This window comes from Phyllosticta citribraziliensis (genome assembly GCF_038025025.1).
Source record: "Phyllosticta citribraziliensis strain CPC 17464 chromosome Unknown J3D65scaffold_7, whole genome shotgun sequence".
In the NCBI taxonomy this organism is placed as follows: domain Eukaryota; kingdom Fungi; phylum Ascomycota; class Dothideomycetes; order Botryosphaeriales; family Phyllostictaceae; genus Phyllosticta; species Phyllosticta citribraziliensis.
Genome location: NW_027117344.1, coordinates 1,388,265 through 1,408,391, shown reverse-complemented (window position 1 = coordinate 1,408,391; position 20,127 = coordinate 1,388,265). Strand labels below are relative to the sequence as shown.

General features: G+C 54.0%; 8 protein-coding genes across 8 annotated transcripts; 4 read left to right on the top strand and 4 right to left on the bottom strand.

Moving 5' to 3' along the window:
• Positions 1 to 1,431: 1,431 nt before the first annotated feature.
• Positions 1,432 to 7,143, bottom strand: J3D65DRAFT_408050 (uncharacterized protein). The gene is made up of 4 exons (XM_066795986.1): positions 4,032 to 7,143; positions 2,837 to 3,985; positions 2,510 to 2,791; positions 1,432 to 2,464 (listed from the first exon to the last, which is right to left on the bottom strand). The coding sequence occupies exons 1-4, from the start codon at positions 6,943 to 6,945 to the stop codon at positions 1,494 to 1,496; spliced, it is 5,316 nt and encodes a 1,771-aa protein (XP_066654621.1). The 5' UTR covers positions 6,946 to 7,143; the 3' UTR covers positions 1,432 to 1,493.
• A 271-nt stretch (positions 7,144 to 7,414) lies between these two features.
• On the top strand, positions 7,415 to 9,791 carry J3D65DRAFT_627777 (inosine-5'-monophosphate dehydrogenase IMD2). The gene is made up of 3 exons (XM_066800570.1): positions 7,415 to 7,702; positions 7,758 to 8,066; positions 8,238 to 9,791. The coding sequence occupies exons 1-3, from the start codon at positions 7,534 to 7,536 to the stop codon at positions 9,377 to 9,379; spliced, it is 1,620 nt and encodes a 539-aa protein (XP_066654620.1). The 5' UTR covers positions 7,415 to 7,533; the 3' UTR covers positions 9,380 to 9,791.
• On the bottom strand, positions 9,628 to 10,969 carry J3D65DRAFT_627774 (uncharacterized protein). The gene is made up of 2 exons (XM_066800569.1): positions 10,387 to 10,969; positions 9,628 to 10,334 (listed from the first exon to the last, which is right to left on the bottom strand). The coding sequence occupies exons 1-2, from the start codon at positions 10,952 to 10,954 to the stop codon at positions 9,709 to 9,711; spliced, it is 1,194 nt and encodes a 397-aa protein (XP_066654619.1). The 5' UTR covers positions 10,955 to 10,969; the 3' UTR covers positions 9,628 to 9,708.
• A 469-nt stretch (positions 10,970 to 11,438) lies between these two features.
• On the top strand, positions 11,439 to 12,292 carry J3D65DRAFT_627773 (uncharacterized protein). The gene has a single exon (XM_066800568.1). It carries the CDS (start codon positions 11,554 to 11,556, stop codon positions 12,163 to 12,165), a length of 612 nt encoding a protein of 203 aa, XP_066654618.1. The 5' UTR covers positions 11,439 to 11,553; the 3' UTR covers positions 12,166 to 12,292.
• Positions 12,293 to 12,489: 197 nt separating this feature from the next.
• On the bottom strand, positions 12,490 to 13,716 carry J3D65DRAFT_407970 (uncharacterized protein). Its single transcript, XM_066795985.1, has one exon. The coding sequence runs from the start codon at positions 13,474 to 13,476 to the stop codon at positions 12,814 to 12,816; it is 663 nt and encodes a 220-aa protein (XP_066654617.1). The 5' UTR covers positions 13,477 to 13,716; the 3' UTR covers positions 12,490 to 12,813.
• On the top strand, positions 13,293 to 15,792 carry J3D65DRAFT_407764 (malate synthase). The gene is made up of 4 exons (XM_066795984.1): positions 13,293 to 14,034; positions 14,082 to 14,506; positions 14,553 to 15,337; positions 15,388 to 15,792. The coding sequence occupies exons 1-4, from the start codon at positions 13,629 to 13,631 to the stop codon at positions 15,443 to 15,445; spliced, it is 1,674 nt and encodes a 557-aa protein (XP_066654616.1). The 5' UTR covers positions 13,293 to 13,628; the 3' UTR covers positions 15,446 to 15,792.
• A 346-nt stretch (positions 15,793 to 16,138) lies between these two features.
• Positions 16,139 to 17,218, top strand: J3D65DRAFT_555121 (isoflavone reductase family protein; the record flags this gene model as incomplete). The annotated part of the gene is made up of 3 exons (XM_066797211.1): positions 16,139 to 16,174; positions 16,234 to 16,331; positions 16,447 to 17,218. 3 exons carry the CDS (start codon positions 16,139 to 16,141, stop codon positions 17,216 to 17,218), a joined length of 906 nt encoding a protein of 301 aa, XP_066654615.1.
• Positions 17,219 to 18,738: 1,520 nt separating this feature from the next.
• J3D65DRAFT_627762 (uncharacterized protein) lies at positions 18,739 to 19,433 on the bottom strand. Its single transcript, XM_066800567.1, has one exon. It carries the CDS (start codon positions 19,315 to 19,317, stop codon positions 18,880 to 18,882), a length of 438 nt encoding a protein of 145 aa, XP_066654614.1. The 5' UTR covers positions 19,318 to 19,433; the 3' UTR covers positions 18,739 to 18,879.
• Between the last annotated feature and the right edge of the window lie 694 nt (positions 19,434 to 20,127).

The window sequence follows — 20,127 nt, the reverse complement described above, 5'->3', positions numbered from 1 at the left end:
CTCTTCTCTTCTTCTTCCCAACTATTTCCTCACGGAACAAACGAGCGGCCGACCAATTGCTTGGTCGCTCGGCTTCTTTACTCTGTATCTATGCGCGCGGATGGATAGTCGATGGTCGGTTGGTCGGACGGACGGACGGTGGAGCAGTGGGGATTCGTTGCGGCACGCCGTTACGCCCCCTACTGCTCCTACCACATTTACTGTTTATTGCCGGCTCATGAGCTGCTTGCGTCTGCTCCTCTAGCAGAGCTAGCTGGCTTCGACGCCGCTAACGAGGATTTTTTTCCCATTTTCCCCCCAATCCCCCCCCCCACCCCGTCGATATATAGGAAACACGTAAATCTATCCATCCATTTTCGTCGATTTGGCCATCTGAAATGCTCTCGGACCAGGAATGAACACAACGATTGATACGAATTCATGTTGCAAGCGCCGGACGCGCGAGTAACAGGCTACGGTGTGTATTTCTATCAATTCGTCCGACCGTTCAGATATCACGTACCACACCAGAAACACTCCCCCGTGATCGTTCATCCTCGCATCTAACGCTCTCGCTTGCCAGAGTTTTGTGAGATACATCCAACTCTTTTGTCTTGTCAAAGTAGGAGGCTAGGTAGGCCTCATTGCTGGAGGAACGTAGACACGGATGTGGAACGGAGAGAGTCAGGGAAATCGAGATCAATACAATATGACAAAAAGCATCGCGCTGACCACAATGCGTTACTTCCTTTACTCCCCCTGCCCCCACACACACGTCTCTCTTCTCCCACGTCCACGTATGCAGCTAGCTACTTGACCAGCCCCTGACCTGACCTGCAGTCCAACAACGACGCAATGCACCCATGCCTCTTGCCTCATGTGCACCGACCGCCCCTCTTCCATCAATCAATCGACCAACCACCAATGCAGTAACAACGACAAGAAGTGAAACGGATAAAAGGGGAGAAAGAAAATAAAAGTGCAAGTGAAAGAAAAAAGACGTCCCATTACCAAAACCCACTCCCTTCACTCCGTCAATTAGTTGCCTAATCAATCAATCAAACCACGCAATTCATTTCCTAGTTACTTACGTGACCCATGACCCATGACGCTGCTTTCATTCATCGCAGCAGCCAGCCAGACATGTGAATGCTGCTGCCGCGGTCCGTCGTTGTCCGTTACTCTCGTATCCGTACTCGTCCGTTCGTTCAGTGTGCGCGTCCCTCTCTTTGCCAGTCTTTCTGCTCCTCCGTCCCTTTCTCGTCCCCCAACCAGCAGCCTGGGAGACGGTCGCCTTGACTTGGTCTCGGCGGGGGCGGCTGGATCGTTCATCTGCTTCCTCTCATCCTCTGGCTGCGTGCTTGCTTTCCTGGCGTCTTCTTGGCCCTAGGCGTATCTTGACCTGCCTGGCCATCGTAGGCAACCTTCAAGGCCAAAACCGGTTGTCTGCCTCAGCTCTTTTGCATCTCTCGCCGAGAAATTTCTTAGCCAATGACTCTTCCACTCCCATCCAATCATGCGCCGCCATCGCGATAAAACTTCTTGAAGATCAAATGCAAAAGCAAGTTGACATTGAGCTGACAAGGCCCGGCACCAGCAGAGCTGGATCCTGCACCATGGCTTTCAACACCGCCTGGGCCGCTACGGTCGCCGAAGAGGTGGACAAATTGCATGTTGTCAAATTGGAAGCCAAGCAAGTCGTCGAGGGGCACAACAGCGCTAGCGCCGGGTACCATGGTGGAACCCTGGGAGCCCTCAATTGTAAAGACGCCGATCTCGTCGCACGAGATGGTGATGTTTGTCTTGTCGAGGCCACGCTCACGATCCGTGTGGCCGCGCCACGAGACGAGGACGCCCTTTTCGAGCAGCGTGCGCGCGCTGTATTTGAACGAGCCGAACCGCGGCACCTGGCCACGCCGCTGCAGTTCGCGCTCGTGGTTGTATTGCTTGGTGAATGGGAGCAGGAAGCGCTTCTTTCCCCTCTTGCTTTGGAGCGTGAGCATCGCTTGCTCAATGTAGTCGTTATATGACTTGAGTTTGCCGTCCAAGTAGCCTGATTTGGCATCAAGCGCAGCTAGCGTGGCGCGCACGTTTTCGATTTCACGTGAGCGCTGGATTCGCCGCCGGTGCTTGGTACGAATGTCGAGGGCGATTTCGTTGAGTAGGTCCTGGAACTGGTTGCCACGGGAGATGCGACCCGCGGCTTCCAGCTTGAGGATATTCGACAGAGCGGTGCGCTTCAGCTCCGTGTACGTGAGGGTTGTGATGTCGAGAAGGGAAGAAGCCATATCTGTATAGGCGCTCCGTTTGTTTGTATTGTGAAGTGACATTTCTTCGTGGATCAAGGCCGCCCAGCGGTCCTCATCGTCATCCGTCACTGGCTTGATCATGATGGACATTAGGTCGGGTCCGGTTTGTATGCGGATTATGTACAAGACGCATCGCTTGGTCTCCATGTACAATGCCTTGATCGGTGCGTCGGGATCTGCAAAGGTTAGTCTTGCAACGAAAGATAAGCCAGGGAACTTGCCTTCGATCTCGTGGAATTTGGGATTCAGCGTCAGGCTAATCTCAGAAGAGCTAACGCCGGACAACTCGTACTCGTTGGACCTGGCGCTGCCGAGTTCTCTAAGAATCTCACGCAGGGGAGTATCATCCTGGGTTGTGCATATCGACGGAAGGTCGTTTGCAATCACCTGGTGGATTGCAAAGACGTCGGGGAGCTTGATGTAGAGAGTCGGCTTCTCCGTGTTGTATAGGTCATTGAATTCATCAATGTCAAATTGACGGTCAATTGGCCGAAGAGTTATCACTGAGAACGTTAGCGGTGGGAACGAGACGGAACTTCAGAACTTACGATTTCCCCAGATTTCTTGCATCCTCTCCACCGCCTCGGTGATGTAGGGATTGAGAGGCTGCAAATAAACGTTCTCGGCATTTTCTCCGCCGAAAAGTCTCCCAGATACGATTTGGTTGACGACCTTGGAGACTTCGCCCAAGTTTCGCTTCTGGAGAGGGGCGAGACCACGGTCAATCACACCCCAAGTTTCAGGTGCCACCAAGGCCGGCTGGATGTACGTCTTCCATAGCCAATGTCCGACAATTTGGAGAAGGTACGTCTGATCGTCGTACGGAAATCTTGCGGCAAGAGCCTCGAACTGCTGTTGCGTAACAAAGCGCATACCATAAGGCATCTTGTGGAGCATATCTTCAAGATAGTTGAGCATCTGGTCTGCAATATCCCGAAGCTCCTTGAGGTTGGCGATGAACGTGTCGCGAGTCTCTTGGTCGTTGATGGCCTCTTCACGGCTGATGTTTTGGGGTCGTTGACTGCGCCTTCCAGTGCGGAGCTCCTCGTTGTTGATGGCCGAGCGGTAAATCTGAATGGGATCGCTTTCCAGATCCAAGTTTTGATTCTCCATAATCTCCATGATGAGCGGGTTGAGAAGATCGCGCAAGAATCTGCGGTCTCGCGGGGAACGAATGTAGCCGTTGAGCAACCTAGACCAGAAGAAATTGCCACGAAGATAATCTTGGACCGATTCGCACATGTCGACCTCTTCCCGGATGGACTTGGACATTAGTCTGAGGAGATAGTATTCCTCGCGGCGTTTTTGCGCAAAACCAAACAGACCCATAATGAGCTGCTCGATTCGCTTTCCCTCCGTCTCCGCAACCCCCTGCTCGCGCAGCCTGCGGAAGAGGCGGGCAAGATACTGTGGCTGAGTCTGGAGAATGAAGAAGAGCTCCTGATAGTGTTCAAGCTTTCTTCTTGAGTTCTTGTTGAGAGCCTTGAGGTCAAACGGATCTTTGGACGCAAGTTCTTTGTTGCTGAGCAAGTTCCCAACATGGCCTCCAAAATGCCTTTGGTGCTTGACTACCTCGTCAAGAGTAATCTTGTTCTTGACGAGAAGAGCAATCTTGATGTCAAGCTGATCAATGTATTGCTCGGCCATTTCATTCTGGCGAATGTGCTGGACAACAGTCTTCCGCAGGCGTTCGAACTCTGTTGAACAGTTAGCAGAATCCTTGACGATTGTGGTTGATCTTACCGATTTCTTCGTCGAAGTCGACGTCGCTGTCGTTGAGAAGATGGACAAAATTCTTTACAGTGTTGACGGGAGGGTTCTTGCCGGTCGTGAGGCTCTTGTACGCTTCGCCCTGTTGGCGAGCACGGAAGAAGCTCTGCACCTTGATGACCTTTTCCATGTTCTCCCTGTAATGCTTTTTCTTTTCTTGAAACCGCGTCCGAATGAGCTTTCCACGCGCAAGATTCTGTAACTCGGTTATGCCATCCTCCACAGGCTCTAGTTGCATGAACAAGCGCCCAATGCGAGCACGCGAAACAAAGCCTCGCACGCGACTCTGCACATCTTTGATGGAGTCCTCGCTTTCTCCGAGCTTGCAAATGACGTCAAACGTGTGGTCTCGGACTGCGAAGCCGCGCGCTTGGGACTGCAAATCAATAATGCCATCGCTTGTTTCCCTGAGCGCATCGAGGGTCGAAAGATGTCTCTTGCGAGCGAGATTTCCACGAACGGCAGACTGCAGCTGGATAGCACAGTCTGACTGAGCGTCCAAGGCGTCGAGAGTGTCATTCAGTTCCGTCCGGGCGCCGATACCCCTGAGCACCGACTGTAGCGTCACAATGCCAGCCTCGCAGGCTTGGAGCCTCTGGCGCAGATCCTCCATGGACAACCTAAGGGCCCTGCCGCGAATTTTCGCTTGCAGCCCAGTCCAGTTAGCCTCATTGCCTGACAAGTGCTCAACGATCTGCGCCGTCTTCTCTCTGGCTGCCATGCCACGAATAGCACCCTGAAGCGCCTTGATCGTGAACTGCTCCTGACGCAAGCTGTTGACCTCCGCCCGCTGCGTCTTTCTCAACAGCATGCCCCGGACCGAGGCTTGCAGCATCTCGACCTGTCGGCCGGCCTCCTGAGTTGCCTCGAATTGTTCATCGACTTGCTTGCGCAACAGCGCGCCGCGGATAGCCGACTGCAACCCTTGTATCCCAACTTCTGTATTGACAACGTCGGTGTACAAGTCGTCGGCACGCTTCCGCGCCAGAGCTCCGCGGATGGCAGCTTGAAGACACTTGACTTGATCTTGTGCTTGATGACTCGCCTCGTGCTGGTCTCCAACGTCTCTTCTCATCAACGCACCTTTGACGGCAGCTTGGAACAGTTTGATACCGTTCTCGTGTCGCTGCACCTTGGACTTGATGAACTTGACCTCGGTACGCGCCCTGCGGGCACGCACCAAGCTCTGCAGGATAACGACTTCTTTTTGCTTGCTCTTCCACGAGTGCTCCTTGCGGCGTTGCTGGGTACGAACAGCAAAGCCACGAGCAGCACTTTGGAGATTGACAGCAAACTTCATCATGCCAATCTTGTAATCGGCGATTTGACGGGAAAAGTCGCCTCTGACTCTGGATTGGACATCGACGAAAAAGTCCTCGTTGTCCCACAACACTTGCATCAAGTCGCCTAATCGGACTCGCTCCATGGCACCTCTAATCTGGGCCTGCAAGTCGGCGATGGTGGCTTCATTCTCGCCGAGTTCCCTTTCGACTCGTTCTTGTTCCGTTTCGACGGGTTCTGGTTCAGGCTCAGGCTCCGGCTCTCCAAAGTTGGCGCTCATTCCGGAAAAGTTGGGCATGCTGACGCCAGACTTGTCGAGCCCCTTTTGCATCTCTTCGAGTTCGTGGTGTTCGAATTGAAGCTGGCCAACAAGGTTGCCTATTCGGAAGTCTACCATGCCCTTGCGGAAAAGGAGCCACGATAGTGCGTGGATGCAGTAAATGACTTTTGGGATGTTCTTCTTTTCATACAAGTCGACCAGCTCGAAACGAAAAAGCTCGGGCAACTCCACCTCTGTGACGAATCGGAAGAAGAGCGCAATGTTGTCGGAATGTCGAAATTGGAGTTTGGGGTTCCGGAAAATTCGAAATGGGCGCTCGGGATGCATGGCTTGCACAATCTCAGCCAAAGTCACGCCGTCGCGCAAGGCCTCTTCCAATTGCACGACAGGCGGCAACTGCTTGTCGATTATGTCTTCGATCCATTGCTTGGCTTCGCCAATGTGGCACAAATATTCGTAAGCCTGGAGGAATTGACGCTGCTGGTCCATCCATGTCCTCATGGCCCATCCTGATTGGGGTCGCTTTCCTCTTACAGAAGTTCCACGCTGGAGCCTTCTTCGTCCATGCATACCCACCACTTCTTGATCCGCAGATTTGATGGTAAAGTCTTCCTCGTTGTTGTCTGCTGCAAATTTGGAGAGGGCGCGGAGTTGCTCCGTTTTGGACTTTCCCAAGTCCTCAAGGTCTGATTTGTCCAGTTGAGTGGCGAAGTGAACGCTCTTTGGCCTGCGATGGGTGGGGGCGCGCACCGAATCAGATCTCGATATGGCCAGAGAATGTGCCATGGACTTGGTGGGCGAGGTCGGTCCATCGGTTCGAGGTAATGCAAACTGCTCATGGCTTTTCGATCTGCTGTGCGTTCGCTGGAGGGCAGATTCGGCCGTGGCCAACGAAGGGTGGGGGGCCAAGGTGCCTGATCGACTGGGTGGGGGCGTCGGCTCTCTTGGTAAAGATTCTGCTGTTGAAGTGTGCCCCCTTCGACTTGATGTACGCATAGGTATCGTCGCCTTTTCAGGCGAAGGAGGAGGGCTCACGGGAGCTTGTGGTAGTGGGCGTAGCATGGACCTCATGTCTTTGAATGTGCCGGAGGTGTCACTTGGCGATATGTCTTCTTTGGCTGCGCTGGAGACGCTACCATTCTGCGTACGCCTGTGAGACTTGAGGACAGAGCGGAAGTCGGTAGAGCCATGAGAAGAAACGGTGCTGGTTCGGCTTGGCGGATCAGAGGAGCTCGAAGAAGCGGTGGAGCCATGCCGCAGCGGGCTGGGAGCAGTCGTTTGATGCGTCGGCTTGGTTGGCGAGCGCGATAGGTATGCGGGAGACATGGTCACTGAGCAGTTGCGCTGGAGGTGATCATCACAGGCGTGTCGCACAAGTAGAGGCCTCGGAGGCGGCGTTTGTTGATGTATTGATTGGTAGCTGGCGGGTGACGGGTCGCTCGACGCAGAAGAAGGGCAGAAAATGGCAGACGGGTCCAGTAGAGGCGAAAGGGAGTTGTCACGACGAGAAAGTGGATTCGAGAGGGAAAAGAGGAGGCGCGGGCGCGAAGGAGTGTTTACCTGCAGCAACGCCTGTTTACGGGGGCCGTGCGCTCCCAGCAACGGGAGGAGCGACACCTGCACCTCAGAATGGGGAGAGGTGGCTCGGGTGGCACAAGTGGCACAAGTGGCACAGGTGGCACAGGTGGCGCCCCGGATCACCACACACACCGCCACATGGTATCGATAAGAGTTTGGACCGGCGCCGAGCCTCCGGCCGCGCAGCTCCGCTCTTAAATTTCTGCCCGCCGCCCTCCTCCAAATCTTTTCTTCTTGGGAAAACCTCCCCGGCGCAGCTCAGCTTCTTTGCATCCTCGCCCTGACTGCCGTCCGTTCTCTTCTTCTACGATACCCCCTTTGTCAATTTCCACCACCATGCCCGCCGTCAACGGTGCCGCCAAGGCTCTCGACCACACCACCGCCCTCGAGGTCCTCAAGAACGACTACGCCGAGCGCGATGGCCTGGACATCCACACCCTCATCGACTCGAAGCGCAATGGCGGTCTGACCTACAACGACCTTTTGGTCTTGCCTGGCTACATCGGTACGCGTCAAAACTTCTCGCGCCACTTTCGCGACGCGTATCCTAATTTTCTCAGGCTTTCCCGCTGCCGATGTCAACCTCGAGACGCCCGTCACCAAGAGGATCTCCCTCAAGACCCCTTTCCTCTCGTCCCCCATGGACACGGTCACTGAGCACAACATGGCCATCCACATGGCTCTGCTCGGTGGTCTCGGTGTCATCCACCACAACTGCTCCGTCGAGGACCAGGCCGAGATGGTCCGCAAGGTGAAGCGCTACGAGAACGGCTTCATCCTCGACCCCGTCGTCATTTCTCCCAACACCACCGTTGGCGAGGCCAAGGCTCTCAAGGAGAAGTGTGGCTTTGGTGGATTCCCCGTCACTGGTGAGTCCCCCTTTTCCTCTCGCCCACTTTGTCTCATGATGTTCAATTTAAAAAATATAACTTTCGTTCAACCGAAATGCGATTCCGTCGCATGAGGAGACGCATATTCTGATCCCACCCATATCTTTCTTGTCCTCTCACTGCTTGCTCTGCAGTCGCTGACTTGAACAGAGTCTGGAACTCTCCAGTCCAAGCTCGTTGGCATCATCACCGCCCGCGACATTCAGTTCCACGACAAGCTCGACGAGCCCGTTACCGACGTCATGTCGACCGACCTCGTCACCGCCAAGGTTGGCATTTCGCTCGAGGAAGCCAACGAAGTGCTCCGCAAGTCCAGGAAGGGCAAGCTCCCCATCGTCGATGACAACGGCAACCTTCTCTCCCTCGTCTCGCGTTCCGACCTGATGAAGAACCAAAACTTCCCTCTTGCCTCGAAGCTCCCTGAGTCTAAGCAGCTCATTGCCGCCGCCGCCATCGGCACCCGCCCCGAGGACAAGATCAGGCTCGAGAAGCTCGTCGAGGCTGGCCTCGACATTGCTATCCTCGACAGCAGCCAGGGTAACTCGATGTACCAGATCGAGATGATCAAGTTCATCAAGGAGAAGTACCCCGGTCTTGACGTCATTGGCGGCAACGTTGTCACCCGTGACCAGGCTGCTTCTCTCATTGCGGCTGGCGTTGACGGTCTCCGCATTGGTATGGGCAGCGGCTCTGCCTGCATCACTCAGGAGGTCATGGCCGTTGGCCGTCCCCAGGCTACCTCGGTCTACAATGTTACCAGGTTCGCCCGCCGCTTTGGCGTTCCTTGCATTGCGGACGGTGGTATCCAAAACGTCGGTCACATTGTCAAGGGTCTTGCCATGGGCGCTACCACCATCATGATGGGTGGTCTCCTTGCTGGAACCACTGAGTCGCCCGGCCAGTACTTTGTCAGCCGCGAGGGCCAACTCGTCAAGGCCTACCGCGGTATGGGCTCCATCGATGCCATGGAGGACAAGAAGGCTGGCGCCGGCAGCAAGGACGCGAAGGCCAGCAACGCTGGTACCGCCCGCTACTTCTCCGAGGGCGACAGGGTCCTCGTCGCCCAGGGTGTGTCTGGCTCCGTGCTGGATCGCGGTTCTTTGACCAAGTTCCTCCCCTACCTCCAGGCCGGTGTCCAGCACTCTCTCCAGGACATTGGTGTCCCCAGCTTGGCCGAGCTCAAGGACGCCGTCGAGGACGGCAAGGTCAGGTTCGAGCTCCGCACCGCCAGTGCTCAAGCCGAGGGCAACGTCCACGGCCTGCACAGCTTCGACAAGAAGCTGTACTCATAAGCGAGAGGTTGGAAAACAAAAAGGTCATTTTTAGGAGTTGGGGCTAAGGTGGTGGGATTTTGAATACGCGGCGTTAGAACCGTCAGATCTTTGCATGACAGACTGGAGGAGTTTTTTCTTCACTATACCTCTGCAGACAATGAGATGTTTATTTGTGAACTGGTTTCCCTACGGGACAACCCGTCATCCGCAGCTCTTGCCCTGTCGGTTCGGTCTTCGTGTGGATGGACCGGAAACCGTAAAATTGATGTCACGACTGCAGTCAGACTCGAGTAGGGTATATCATTTCTTCGGCACCCAATGTGCAGCTTCCATGTCCTATTTGATGGTTAGAGCCTAGCATTCTTGCCACTGCTTTCCCTCAGCTCCTTCATCACTTCATCCCTCCTCCCGACGTCCACCCTCCTCGGGCCCTCCTTTCGAAAATCGACAAAGACGACCCATTCGCTCGTCCCCTCCTTTGCTCCCTTGGTCATGACCTCAATCTCATACCCGGACTTGTCCAGCCCCAAGATGGCGCGGCCGTCGGACGTCTTGGTCAGGAAGGACGGGGAGATGCGCTTATGGGACCAGTCGTTCGCATCGATAAACGAGAGAAGAGCGGAACGCTCCTTCTGGAGAGCGTCCCGGTCGAGCGACGGAGCGCCCTCGCCGCCCGGCTTGGACGAGGGGAGGAGGAATTGCGAGACGAGGTGCAGCAGGAAGAATTGCGGCGGGAAGAGGATGATGTCGTCGGCGCGTGCGAGCGACAGCCAGTGCGTGGCGGGGAGGAAGCGGGCGGCTGTGTGTTCGATGCCGCCGTCGGAAGTGGGCAGGGGGAGAACGGCCTCGTCGGATGACGGGAGAGATGTTGGTGACGAGGAGAGGAGGGGCATGAGGTACAGGTACATTTGGGTCGTGAAGCGCTTGGGGACGTTGGTCGGCGTGATCCAGCGCGTGAAGGGGACGAGGTTTGCTAGTCTCAGGTCAATCAGCTGCGCTTCCGTGTGATGTGTCGCTGGCCATACCCAGATCTGCCTCCGCATCCCACTCGGCCAACACGTCTTTGAAGCGCCTCGTCCCAGAGTGAATATCTTTCCTCGCCTGTTCTCTCTCTTCCTCGGGAATCTGAGCCAGTCCCTCCTGTCCTCTCTTCCGTGCAAGCAACAGCCCGCTCTCTTCAAACGTTTCTCTTATTGCCGCCCATCTGTACACATCGCCATCTTTATGCCGCGCTTCATCGTCCACACCTGGTATCTCTCCGTCGTGTGTCGCAGAGCAGTTGCCGCCGGGGAATACGTGCGCGCTGGGGAAGGAAGACGAGGTTTGGACGCGGTGCAGCAAGAGGACTTCGTCGGCGGGCGAAACGAGCAATATTGATGCGGAGGGGCGTGGTGGAGAGGGTGGTTTCCTGGGGGGCTTGGTGGATGTTGACTGTTTGGAAGACTGGGGCATGATGGCAGGTCGTGCGGCTCTACTTTGTGGCGCACGATGCGCGGCTGGCAAGAGTCCCGAAAAAGCTCGACAGGATCTAGGACTTGCTCCAAGCTGTCGGATCGCAAGACCTCGGCGACACAATCTCACCGAGCAGAGCATTCTTATAGAGGCGTGTTGTAACATGGTGTTGAACACGCGACCTGCGCGCGGAGACATCTGGGCCGAGGTTGTCAGCTCGCGTACCTACCTACGGTATCTCGCAGGGATGCCTCCCCATACTACGTCATGCACGTAACTTGGTTCCGATTCGGACTGCAGGCAAGGGACAACTTGAGGCTCGGTGATTAAAGTATCGCCATTTCCTGCAGCGTTGTTGGGGGTAGATAGAGCGCAGTTAGGAAACGCTCTCACACTTTTAGAGGTAACTGACAGGGAGCATAACGCTCCAGGTTACCGGTGTGCAGGAGCTTTCGTACTACAAGGATGGCCATAAGCAGCTTCCATCAAAACTCCAACTTGGAGAAGCCATTGAAATGGCTCTGCGAACCAAGTCTTTCGTGATGGCTGGGCGGTCCTGCCGTATACTGAGTGTGGCTGCACTCGTGGGTCCACTTTCCATCCTTGCAGGTGCAAGTTAGCCGCGCACCGAAAGACTACGCCTCACCCCTACATTCAACACCTCAATTGAAAGCTTTCGTCCACGCCAAATCAAAGAACACTGCTTCAGATCAACGCGCAGACTCGAACACTGCAAAGCCATGCGACGCAACAAACCACGCCTCCACCTCGCACTCTACGCGCGCCCAAAACACCCCGATGCCCCACACTACGCCCTCCTCATCTGCCCCAAAAACATTCCCACGCCCTTTGCGCCCACAACTCCCTCTCAATCACAATCTCCTCAAGCGCTCATCCACAAGCACCACGTCAAGAATACGCTGCAGATCGCGTCCGACGGCAGCGGGGCGACGCAGCCATGGGTCTACGAGCACGCGCGCCTTGGCTCGCTGCACGAGGAGCCGCGGCTTCTGTTCACAGTCGCCATGGGCAAGCTTGTAGAGTCGGTCGACAAAGTTGCGGCGATTTTGGAACGCGTGCCGGTTTGTCAGGGCGGTGGTGCTGATGACGAAGGGACGCAGGAGTTCGATTGCGTCGAGTGGGTTCGGTGCGCGGTGGAGTCGTTGAGGGAGACGGGTGCCGTGAGCGGTTTGATGGAGTGGGATGGACTGAGGGAGAAGGCGATGGCGTTTTTGAGGACGGAAAGGGAGGGGGGCAGGTGGGACGCTGGTGGCGGTGGTGTGAATGAGCGGGAGAGGAGAATCCCAGTGCTAGAATTGATTGGGGGTGCGGAAAAGGTCATTTTGGCGTGAATAAATAACGATCATTTCCATCATGTAGGACATTCATGCACAGGCGCAGGAGAATGTGATTTTCCAGGGAACGAGTGCCTCGATGGTCCTATAATCAACCATCTTTCGTGAGCAACTCATATATGGTGTGGATGTTGTAGCTCTCGATGATATTTTTTGGTGGCGTTGTCCAATCGAATCTCGCCATGACGTTGTTGAATGTTGCGAAGCTGCGCACCTACATGTAGCTTTTGGAGGGCTCCGAGTAATATTGGCAAATGGATATGGTCAGAGGTGGTGAAGGAGCAAGCGTCGGCGAATCGGCAGCGGCAGCGAAGAGCGACTTACGCAATTTGGCAGTTGGTAGGCGCTAGCGAGGTGTGGAGTCATGACCTTGCAGTAGTGAGCAGAGAGTAAGGATGTAAGGTTCGTAGATTTGGTAAGAGAAAATCGAGGATTGGACTTGTGGTGAGACGCAAATGCCCACGGAGAAACTTTTCGTGATTTTCAAGCACGCGGTTGCTCGCAGGTGGTGTTTGCTCGATACTGTTTGGTAATGAGGCGCCAGCGCGGCGTTTCCCTATCTTTGATTGGGCGACGTTGATTGCGTTTGCACACAGTAAGTTGGAAGCTGCAGAGTATTGCGAATGTAATCGAGTAATAGTGTCATCAAGGACTGAAAGCCGGCAAGACACGGCGAGATTGCTGTGCAGATGGTCGCGACGGATTGCGATGCGGTTTTGGGCAAGCAAATGAGTGCCTGATAGATTTGGCATAAGAATCCAAGTCAAATGCACCATGACGCGGGACATAGTCACACTGCATGCTCCAGAATCGGCAAAGGGGCATGTAATACAAGCAGCGCAGCCAAGAACAGAGACAGAAATGGAGGTGGAGGTGGAGGTGGGGAAATGGAGGACGAGCCGGTACAGCGGAGACGGGCCTGTCCGCTCGGGACGCCCAGGACCTACCCGACAGCCTCCGAGGTATCGTCGGGAGGCGCCGGAGACTGAGTCTTGGGCCTGAGGTGGCTAGCGTCGGCTGAGTCGAAACAAGAAGCCTCGAGAGAAAATCCTGAGGACAAAGAATTAGCGGACGATGGATGCGGCAACGGATTGGCTGCAGGATCGAGGAGCGAAGAGATGCAGCGCTGAGGTGAGGGGTAGCTCGCAGTTCGCCGGGTGTTTTTGCCCCATCATCACAAGCCGACGCCAGGACATCGACCCCTCCGCCCGAGGAAGCTCTAGCTCCAAGAGCTTCCCAATCCGCCGTAGGCCACCCGTTAGTCACTGCCACTGGCTCTTCATCCGAGGCAAAGATGTGACGTACCATTAAAACTATCCAGTCCACTCGTCATTCCTGCTCTTCGTTCGCCCGTTGCGTGCCTCGGTCTCCCCATCAACACCCTTATCATCGTCATCAACAACGACCTCGCACCCGTCGCAATATCCAACTCCCTCCAACGTCGCATCAAGACATCCATCATGGCCGCCCAGATCCAGTTTGGAACCCAGGCCAAGGCCAATTACACGCCTAACCCCACCGCCGTTCTTGAGGGCGTCAACATCCTCGGCCCTCTGAACGATAAGACGCGCCAGATCCTAAACAGAGACGCCATCGTCTTCCTCGCTCTTCTGCACCGAACTTTCAACGCCCGTCGCAAGGCTTTGCTCGACCGCCGCGTCATCCGCCAGGTCGAGCTTGACAAGGGAAATCTGCCCGACTTCCTCCCAGAAACAAGACACATCCGCGAGAATGATGCTTGGAAGGGTGCTCCGCCCGCCCCGGGCCTGGTTGACAGGCGCGTGGAAATCACCGGTCCCACTGACAGGAAGATGGTCGTGAATGCTTTGAACTCGGACGTCTGGACTTACATGGCTGATTTTGAGGGTGCGTCTCTGTTTCCAACGGGCTACATCCGTAGCTAACGATTCCAGATTCGAGCGCGCCAACGTGGGACAACATGATCAACGGCCAAGTCAACCTGTACGATGCCATCCGGCGACAGGTCGACTTCAAGCAGGGAGAGAAGGAGTACAAGCTCCGCACTGACCGGACCCTCCCTACGCTCATTGCCCGTGCCCGCGGCTGGCACTTGGAAGAGAAGCACTTCACCGTTGACGGCGAGCCAATGTCCGGGAGCTTGTTTGACTTTGGTCTATACTTCTTCAACAACGCCCAGGAGCTTGTCAAGCGGGGGACTGGACCTTACTTTTACCTCCCGAAGATGGAGAGCCACCTCGAGGCCAGACTCTGGAATGACGCATTCAACCTGGCACAGGACTACATTGGCATGCCCCGCGGGACCATCCGCGCTACCGTCCTGATCGAGACCATCATGGCTGCTTTTGAAATGGATGAGGTAAGTGCCCAAAATTGCGTTGCAGACGCGTGCTTACAAGGTACAGATCATTTACGAGCTCCGTGACCACAGCGCCGGCCTCAACTGCGGACGCTGGGACTATATCTTCAGCGTTATCAAGCGCTTCCGCCAAAACTCAAACTTTGTTCTCCCTGACCGGTCAGCTGTGACCATGACGGTCCCCTTCATGGATGCCTACGTCAAGCTTCTCATCAAGACTTGTCATAAGCGAGGAGTTCACGCCATGGGCGGCATGGCCGCTCAGATCCCGATCAAGAACGACCCCAAGGCCAACGATGTCGCCATGGACAACGTCCGCGCTGACAAGCTCCGCGAGGTTCGCGCCGGCCACGACGGGACGTGGGTGGCTCATCCGGCCCTCGCAGGAATCGCGTCTGAAATCTTCAACAAGCACATGCCTACTCCCAACCAAATGCACATCCGTCGTGAGGACGTCAACATTACAGGCAACGACCTGCTGAACATGAATGTACCTGGGTCCATCTCCGAGGAAGGTATCCGAAAGAACCTCAACATCGGGCTCGGCTACATGGAAGGCTGGTTGCGCGGTATTGGCTGTGTACCCATCAACTACCTCATGGAGGATGCAGCGACGGCGGAAGTGTCCCGCAGCCAGCTGTGGCAGTGGGTGCGCCATGGCGTCTCAACCAAGGAGGGCAAGAGGGTCGACAAGGATTACGCCCTGCGGTTGCTCAAGGAGCAGGCGCAAGAGCTCGAGAGCAAAGCTCCAAGGGGCAACAAGTTTGGATTGGCCGCCAAGTACTTCGAGGGACAAGTGACTGGAGAGGATTACGCAGAGTTTTTGACGAGGTATGTTCCGCAGCGGTCTTTCTGTAAACGTGTCACTAACGCGGGTACAGCTTGCTCTACAACGAAATCACCTCGGCTGGCTCCGCGACGCCGGCGTCGAAGTTGTAGGTCGGCCAATTTTCAAAATAGCGGAACAGTATTGGGACCGTCTGTTTGTATCTACGGGCATTCAGTGAGCGCTAAATGATTGAATTTTTTTGACAGACCCACGTGTTCTTGGCGTGATGTTGTGTCGAGATAAGCCTGCTGCCTGAACGACGTTGGTCAAACCCGCGATCGGACGAAAATGTGCGCGGAAAGCTCCTCTGAAATAACTAATCGTCTCTCGTCAGTTTGCATCATCTCGTATGCGGCAGAAGTGGCTGGAAAGTGTCGGACTTGCGGCGTTCCCACCTCCGCTCCGCCTTAGCAACTCAGCGCTGTGATTCCGCTCTGCTTAGCAACATCCCCGCCGCACATCCGCGCTATCCCAAACAGGCAATAAGCTTACCCTCACCATCGGCACTTGTACACGTCCGCTCGCGCGCTTGATGAATAATGAGCGGTTGAGTCTGGGATTGATTGCAAATGCGCAGTCACTAACTTGGGTTAGTTGGGATGTTGTGCCCGGCAGCTGGTTGGTGACGCGATTGTGGAAGGTCATGGCGAGGCGGGGCGATCTGAAGGTGGGGACCCTCATGGGAGTATATAGATGGGTTGGCGGGTCGGCATTCAGAAGTACAACCTCAATCCTCCAGATCTCCTCAACAAGCTTCGCACACAGCCAGACTTCGATATCTCTTCCAAGCCAACATTCTCACCATGTCTTCTCCGATCAAAAACGTCGTCCTTGTTGGCGTAAGTAGCTTCAAACCTCCATAAACTTCTTCAAACACCAAGCTAAAACGTTCCAACAGGCTGGCGGAAACCTCGGGCCGGCGGTTCTCAAAGAGTTCCTCGACTCTTCGCTCAATGTCACCGTTCTGACGCGCTCCGGCTCAAAGTCAACTTTCCCGTACGTCCCCGACGCCCCCTGACAACCACGCCCTATGACCATAACTTTCCATGACAATCACACCTTCTGACAACCACATGCCCATCTCTTTCCAAATACTGACATCGCCTCCAAGTCCCAACGTCAAGACCGTCCAATCCGAGTATACCCACGATGCTCTCGCATCTGTCTTCAAGACCGCCTCCACCGACGCCATCGTCTCGTTGGTGGGCGACGCATCTGCGCAAACTCCCATCATTGACGCAGCCATCACGGCCGGTGTGAAGCGCTTCATCCCGACGGAGTACGGCTGCAACACGTCCGACCCGAAAGTCATCGAGCTAGTCCCCATCCTCGCGGGCAAGCGCAAAACGGCCGAGTATTTGGAGACAAAGCAGGACAGCATCAGCTGGACGAGCTTGATCACGGGCCCCTTCTTTGACTGGGGCCTGAACGTCGGATTCCTGGGCTTCAACATTGCCGACGCGAAGGTGCGTCGTTGGGACGGCGGCGAGACGCGCTGGAGCGCGACCAACCTGCAAACCATTGGCCGCGCACTGGTCAACCTTCTGATCAAGCCCGACGCCTACAACGACAGCGCGAACAAGTACGTCTTTATTGAGAGCCACTCGGTCACTCAGAACGAGATCCAGGCGGCGCTGGAGAAGGCAACAGGCAAGACCTTTACTGTCGCCGAAGAGGTCAACGGCGAGCAACGCGTCAAGACCGTCTACGAGGCTCTGGGCAAGGGCGACTACAGCACTGTCACAGATCTCCTTTTGGCTGCGACTCTGTCCAAGACGACTCCATACGGCCGCTGGGAGTCTACCTGGAACGAGCGCCTTGGTTTGAAGGAGAAGAGCTTGGATGAGGATGTCAAGGACATTGTGCAGGCGCTGAAGGGGTGAGCGCTCCTGACTCTCTTCATGCCTTGCCCGTACAAACTGTGGTTCGGAAGTTCAAATGTTTGACAGGTCCACTGCGAATCTGTAAAATATCCGAGTATTCGTTAGCTACAACGCTCAAAATTTGAATGCGCGTCTCACGCAAGAGTCTTGTCAAAGAACTCACACTCGTATGGGCCAAACCAAGCCCCTTCTTTTGATTCCCGATTGTGACGGTACAAAACTAAGCATCAGGGCAGCCGCAAGAGTGAGTACGAAGGCAACCAAAGCAATTATTCCAAGAGATGGTGGGGTCGACTCGGCCTCACCATTTGCTTCCTGGGCATACTAATACCGCTGTTTCCTGCACCATCCAGATCCATGTCGTCTTACGTCTCTGTCTTGGCCTCCCTACACCCAACTGCTTGTTATCCTTCCCATTACCGCTGCGTTTGCAAAAAGCCTGACTCAGAGCTCGGACAGACCAACGCGCATTCGAACGTTGGCTTCATAGAGACGCCCTGAATCAAAAAGCGAGCTAATTGACAATTTATAGAAGAAAGACGTCCGCAGACATCCAATCAAGCAAGCCACGAACCTTCTCGACAGCCAGTTCTTCACAACCAAGCAACGCTATTGGCGTCACGCCACTGCCCTCGTCTTTGCCCTCCCGCTTAGCTTAGCTGTCGGATATCCACAGCCGGTTCATGCCCGCAAGAGGGGTGGAAGTCGTTCAAGCCACCCACTCGGTCCTCGCTTCTTAAACGCAATACCTTTTTGTGTGACCCGTCTCCGTCTCGGTCCGCCGGAACCTCTTGCGTACATCCTTTTTATCGACTCTGTAGACAAGTAGACAAAGAGCAGACAAAAACAGGTCAGGACTTTTCGCCTTCGTATTTGGGTGACGAGTCTCGGGCCGCCCTTACTGCCTTTGCCTTGGCTGTTGGTGGAGCATGACTTATTAGCTGGAGTGGCCATTTTCAGTTCCAAAATTTCCCATTCCAGTTCAATTTTCCGTCTCTTACCTGTCTACGAGTATTGTTTTAACAAAAAACAGTAAATTTTAAAGCAGTAATATCCTCCGCAAACACGCCCCAGCACCCGGATCCTTAAACCGCGGTCGAGCGGACAAGCGGCAAAGCGCGACATAAACTTTGAAAAAACGAGCTTGGCCCAATTGTTTGCCCTTTTAGCTCGGCAAATCTGTACCCAGGCGCTGCCGAACGCGCCCACGAGGAAAAGTAGCTTTAGAGTTTCGGGCGACGCGAGTGTGTTTGCGTTCTTTATCGACATGCTTATCCGCGCCTCGACGTCGTCGGCGTTGTCGTTGACGCGGCATGCGCGAGTGAGTGGGAGGCTGCGTCAGTGGTTTGGACGGGAGAAGAAACGGAAGGATTTTGCGGCAACAGGGTTGGAGTTTGTGGGAGTTGATGAAGTTGCCGCAAAAGGTTCGCGAGCGGATGTGAGTGGAATGCCGAATTTTGGGCCGTAGTTGCAGTCAAAATGACTTGCATGATTTGCAGTGCAGCGAAAGAACAGTTCGACTCGAAATCTGAACATTGGAGGTATTTATCTGTCTACACCTTTGAATTACTCCATCTATCGCAATGCCATGCATGCATGCACCGGCTGACTGATTCTTATGCAAGCAAGAAAAACAAGGGGAAACCGGATACGATGCCCAATCACGCAAGCTTAACCCAGACACCCTCAGATGGAACACCACCTACGACGATAAACAGGAGGTGAACTCCGGCCTGCATGACACTGGACCTCGGCGGCGCAGTGACGGTATATGCGCCCTGTCCCGCGCCCTTCTTGACCTCGAGCTCCACCATCCTCTGCTGCATCGAAATCGCGTGCGTGTGGAAGCCCGGCGAAAACAATCTGACCACGACGTCCTGACCCTGCGCATTCGTCGCCACATCGAACGTCTTGCCGTACGCAATCGCATCCGGAGCGCGAGTGACCTTGGGCCTGTTCGGATTTTCGGCATAATCGGGAGTGAAGATCTCGACGCGGTACTCGGTCGGGAACGACGAGTCCTTGCGCTGCTGCTGCTGAAGAAACGAGCGATGTCCGTTGTTGGTGGTCCTGTGTAACAACACCAAGCAGTCTCCCATCGCGTCGTCTCAGCTGTAGTTTGCCTGGATGACTGTAGCTTGTCTGGATGATGACTTACTGCTTTAGTTGAGATGTGCTTGTCTGTTGGCTTTGCGCGTCTTAATGAGTTTAGGACTTATTAGTAGTTGGTACCGGCTACTACTCCCCCTGGTAGTTTTAGCAGTATATAGATAGCTCTTAGAGTAGCCTTAAATAGAGTCTTTAGTTCTCTTATCTTACTTTATTAGGTTATAAGCCCTTATATTACATATATAAATTGCTTATCTAGCTTATTTTAGTGTTATACTATAATACTATCTATATAATTATTACTAATAGTTATTTTATTATTTTATTATTTTATCCCTTATTATCTTATATAATTCCTACTCTTTAGTAAATTTATTAGTATTATCTATCTCTATAACTCTAAGTAATATACTAATAGTTATTATCTTTACTATAACTTTACCTTCCCTTCCTCCCTTATTATCTAGTAGTTTAGGCTTTACTGCTGCCTTATCTTCTATACTAGCTAAGTAGGCTAAGGCTAAAGAAGAGGTAGACCTAACTATAAATAATAGTAAGTTTAGTATCCCTTTAAAGAATATCTAGCTACTTAAAGGCCCTACTAACTAGGTAACCTTTAAGATAATAGTTAAGATAAGGCTTAGTCTATTCTATTATGCCTATCTACTTAAGGATAAGCTAAAAAATGCTACTAATTATAAGAAGGATATATATATTATCTACTAGTTTATAATAATTATTATACTTCCTATTATAATAGTACTATAGGGGTATACTAGTTTAGCTTACTCTATATAGTA

Excerpts from the sequence above, each read along its gene's own strand:
- J3D65DRAFT_408050 (XM_066795986.1), bottom strand. The coding sequence starts at position 6,945 with ATGTCTCCCGCATACCTATCGCGCTCGCCAACCAAGCCGACGCATCAA. Across the intron at positions 3,986-4,031 it reads CGACTTCGACGAAGAAATCG|AGTTCGAACGCCTGCGGAAG; the intron begins GTAAGATCAACC and ends ACTGTTCAACAG. Across the intron at positions 2,465-2,509 it reads CAAATTCCACGAGATCGAAG|ATCCCGACGCACCGATCAAG; the intron begins GCAAGTTCCCTG and ends TAACCTTTGCAG.
- J3D65DRAFT_627777 (XM_066800570.1), top strand. The coding sequence starts at position 7,534 with ATGCCCGCCGTCAACGGTGCCGCCAAGGCTCTCGACCACACCACCGCC. Across the intron at positions 7,703-7,757 it reads GGTCTTGCCTGGCTACATCG|GCTTTCCCGCTGCCGATGTC; the intron begins GTACGCGTCAAA and ends TAATTTTCTCAG. Across the intron at positions 8,067-8,237 it reads TGGTGGATTCCCCGTCACTG|AGTCTGGAACTCTCCAGTCC; the intron begins GTGAGTCCCCCT and ends TGACTTGAACAG.
- J3D65DRAFT_627774 (XM_066800569.1), bottom strand. The coding sequence starts at position 10,954 with ATGCTCTGCTCGGTGAGATTGTGTCGCCGAGGTCTTGCGATCCGACAG. Across the intron at positions 10,335-10,386 it reads GGATGCGGAGGCAGATCTGG|CAAACCTCGTCCCCTTCACG; the intron begins GTATGGCCAGCG and ends ACCTGAGACTAG.
- J3D65DRAFT_627773 (XM_066800568.1), top strand. The coding sequence starts at position 11,554 with ATGCGACGCAACAAACCACGCCTCCACCTCGCACTCTACGCGCGCCCA.
- J3D65DRAFT_407970 (XM_066795985.1), bottom strand. The coding sequence starts at position 13,476 with ATGGTACGTCACATCTTTGCCTCGGATGAAGAGCCAGTGGCAGTGACT.
- J3D65DRAFT_407764 (XM_066795984.1), top strand. The coding sequence starts at position 13,629 with ATGGCCGCCCAGATCCAGTTTGGAACCCAGGCCAAGGCCAATTACACG. Across the intron at positions 14,507-14,552 it reads CTGCTTTTGAAATGGATGAG|ATCATTTACGAGCTCCGTGA; the intron begins GTAAGTGCCCAA and ends TACAAGGTACAG. Across the intron at positions 15,338-15,387 it reads TACGCAGAGTTTTTGACGAG|CTTGCTCTACAACGAAATCA; the intron begins GTATGTTCCGCA and ends ACGCGGGTACAG.
- J3D65DRAFT_627762 (XM_066800567.1), bottom strand. The coding sequence starts at position 19,317 with ATGGGAGACTGCTTGGTGTTGTTACACAGGACCACCAACAACGGACAT.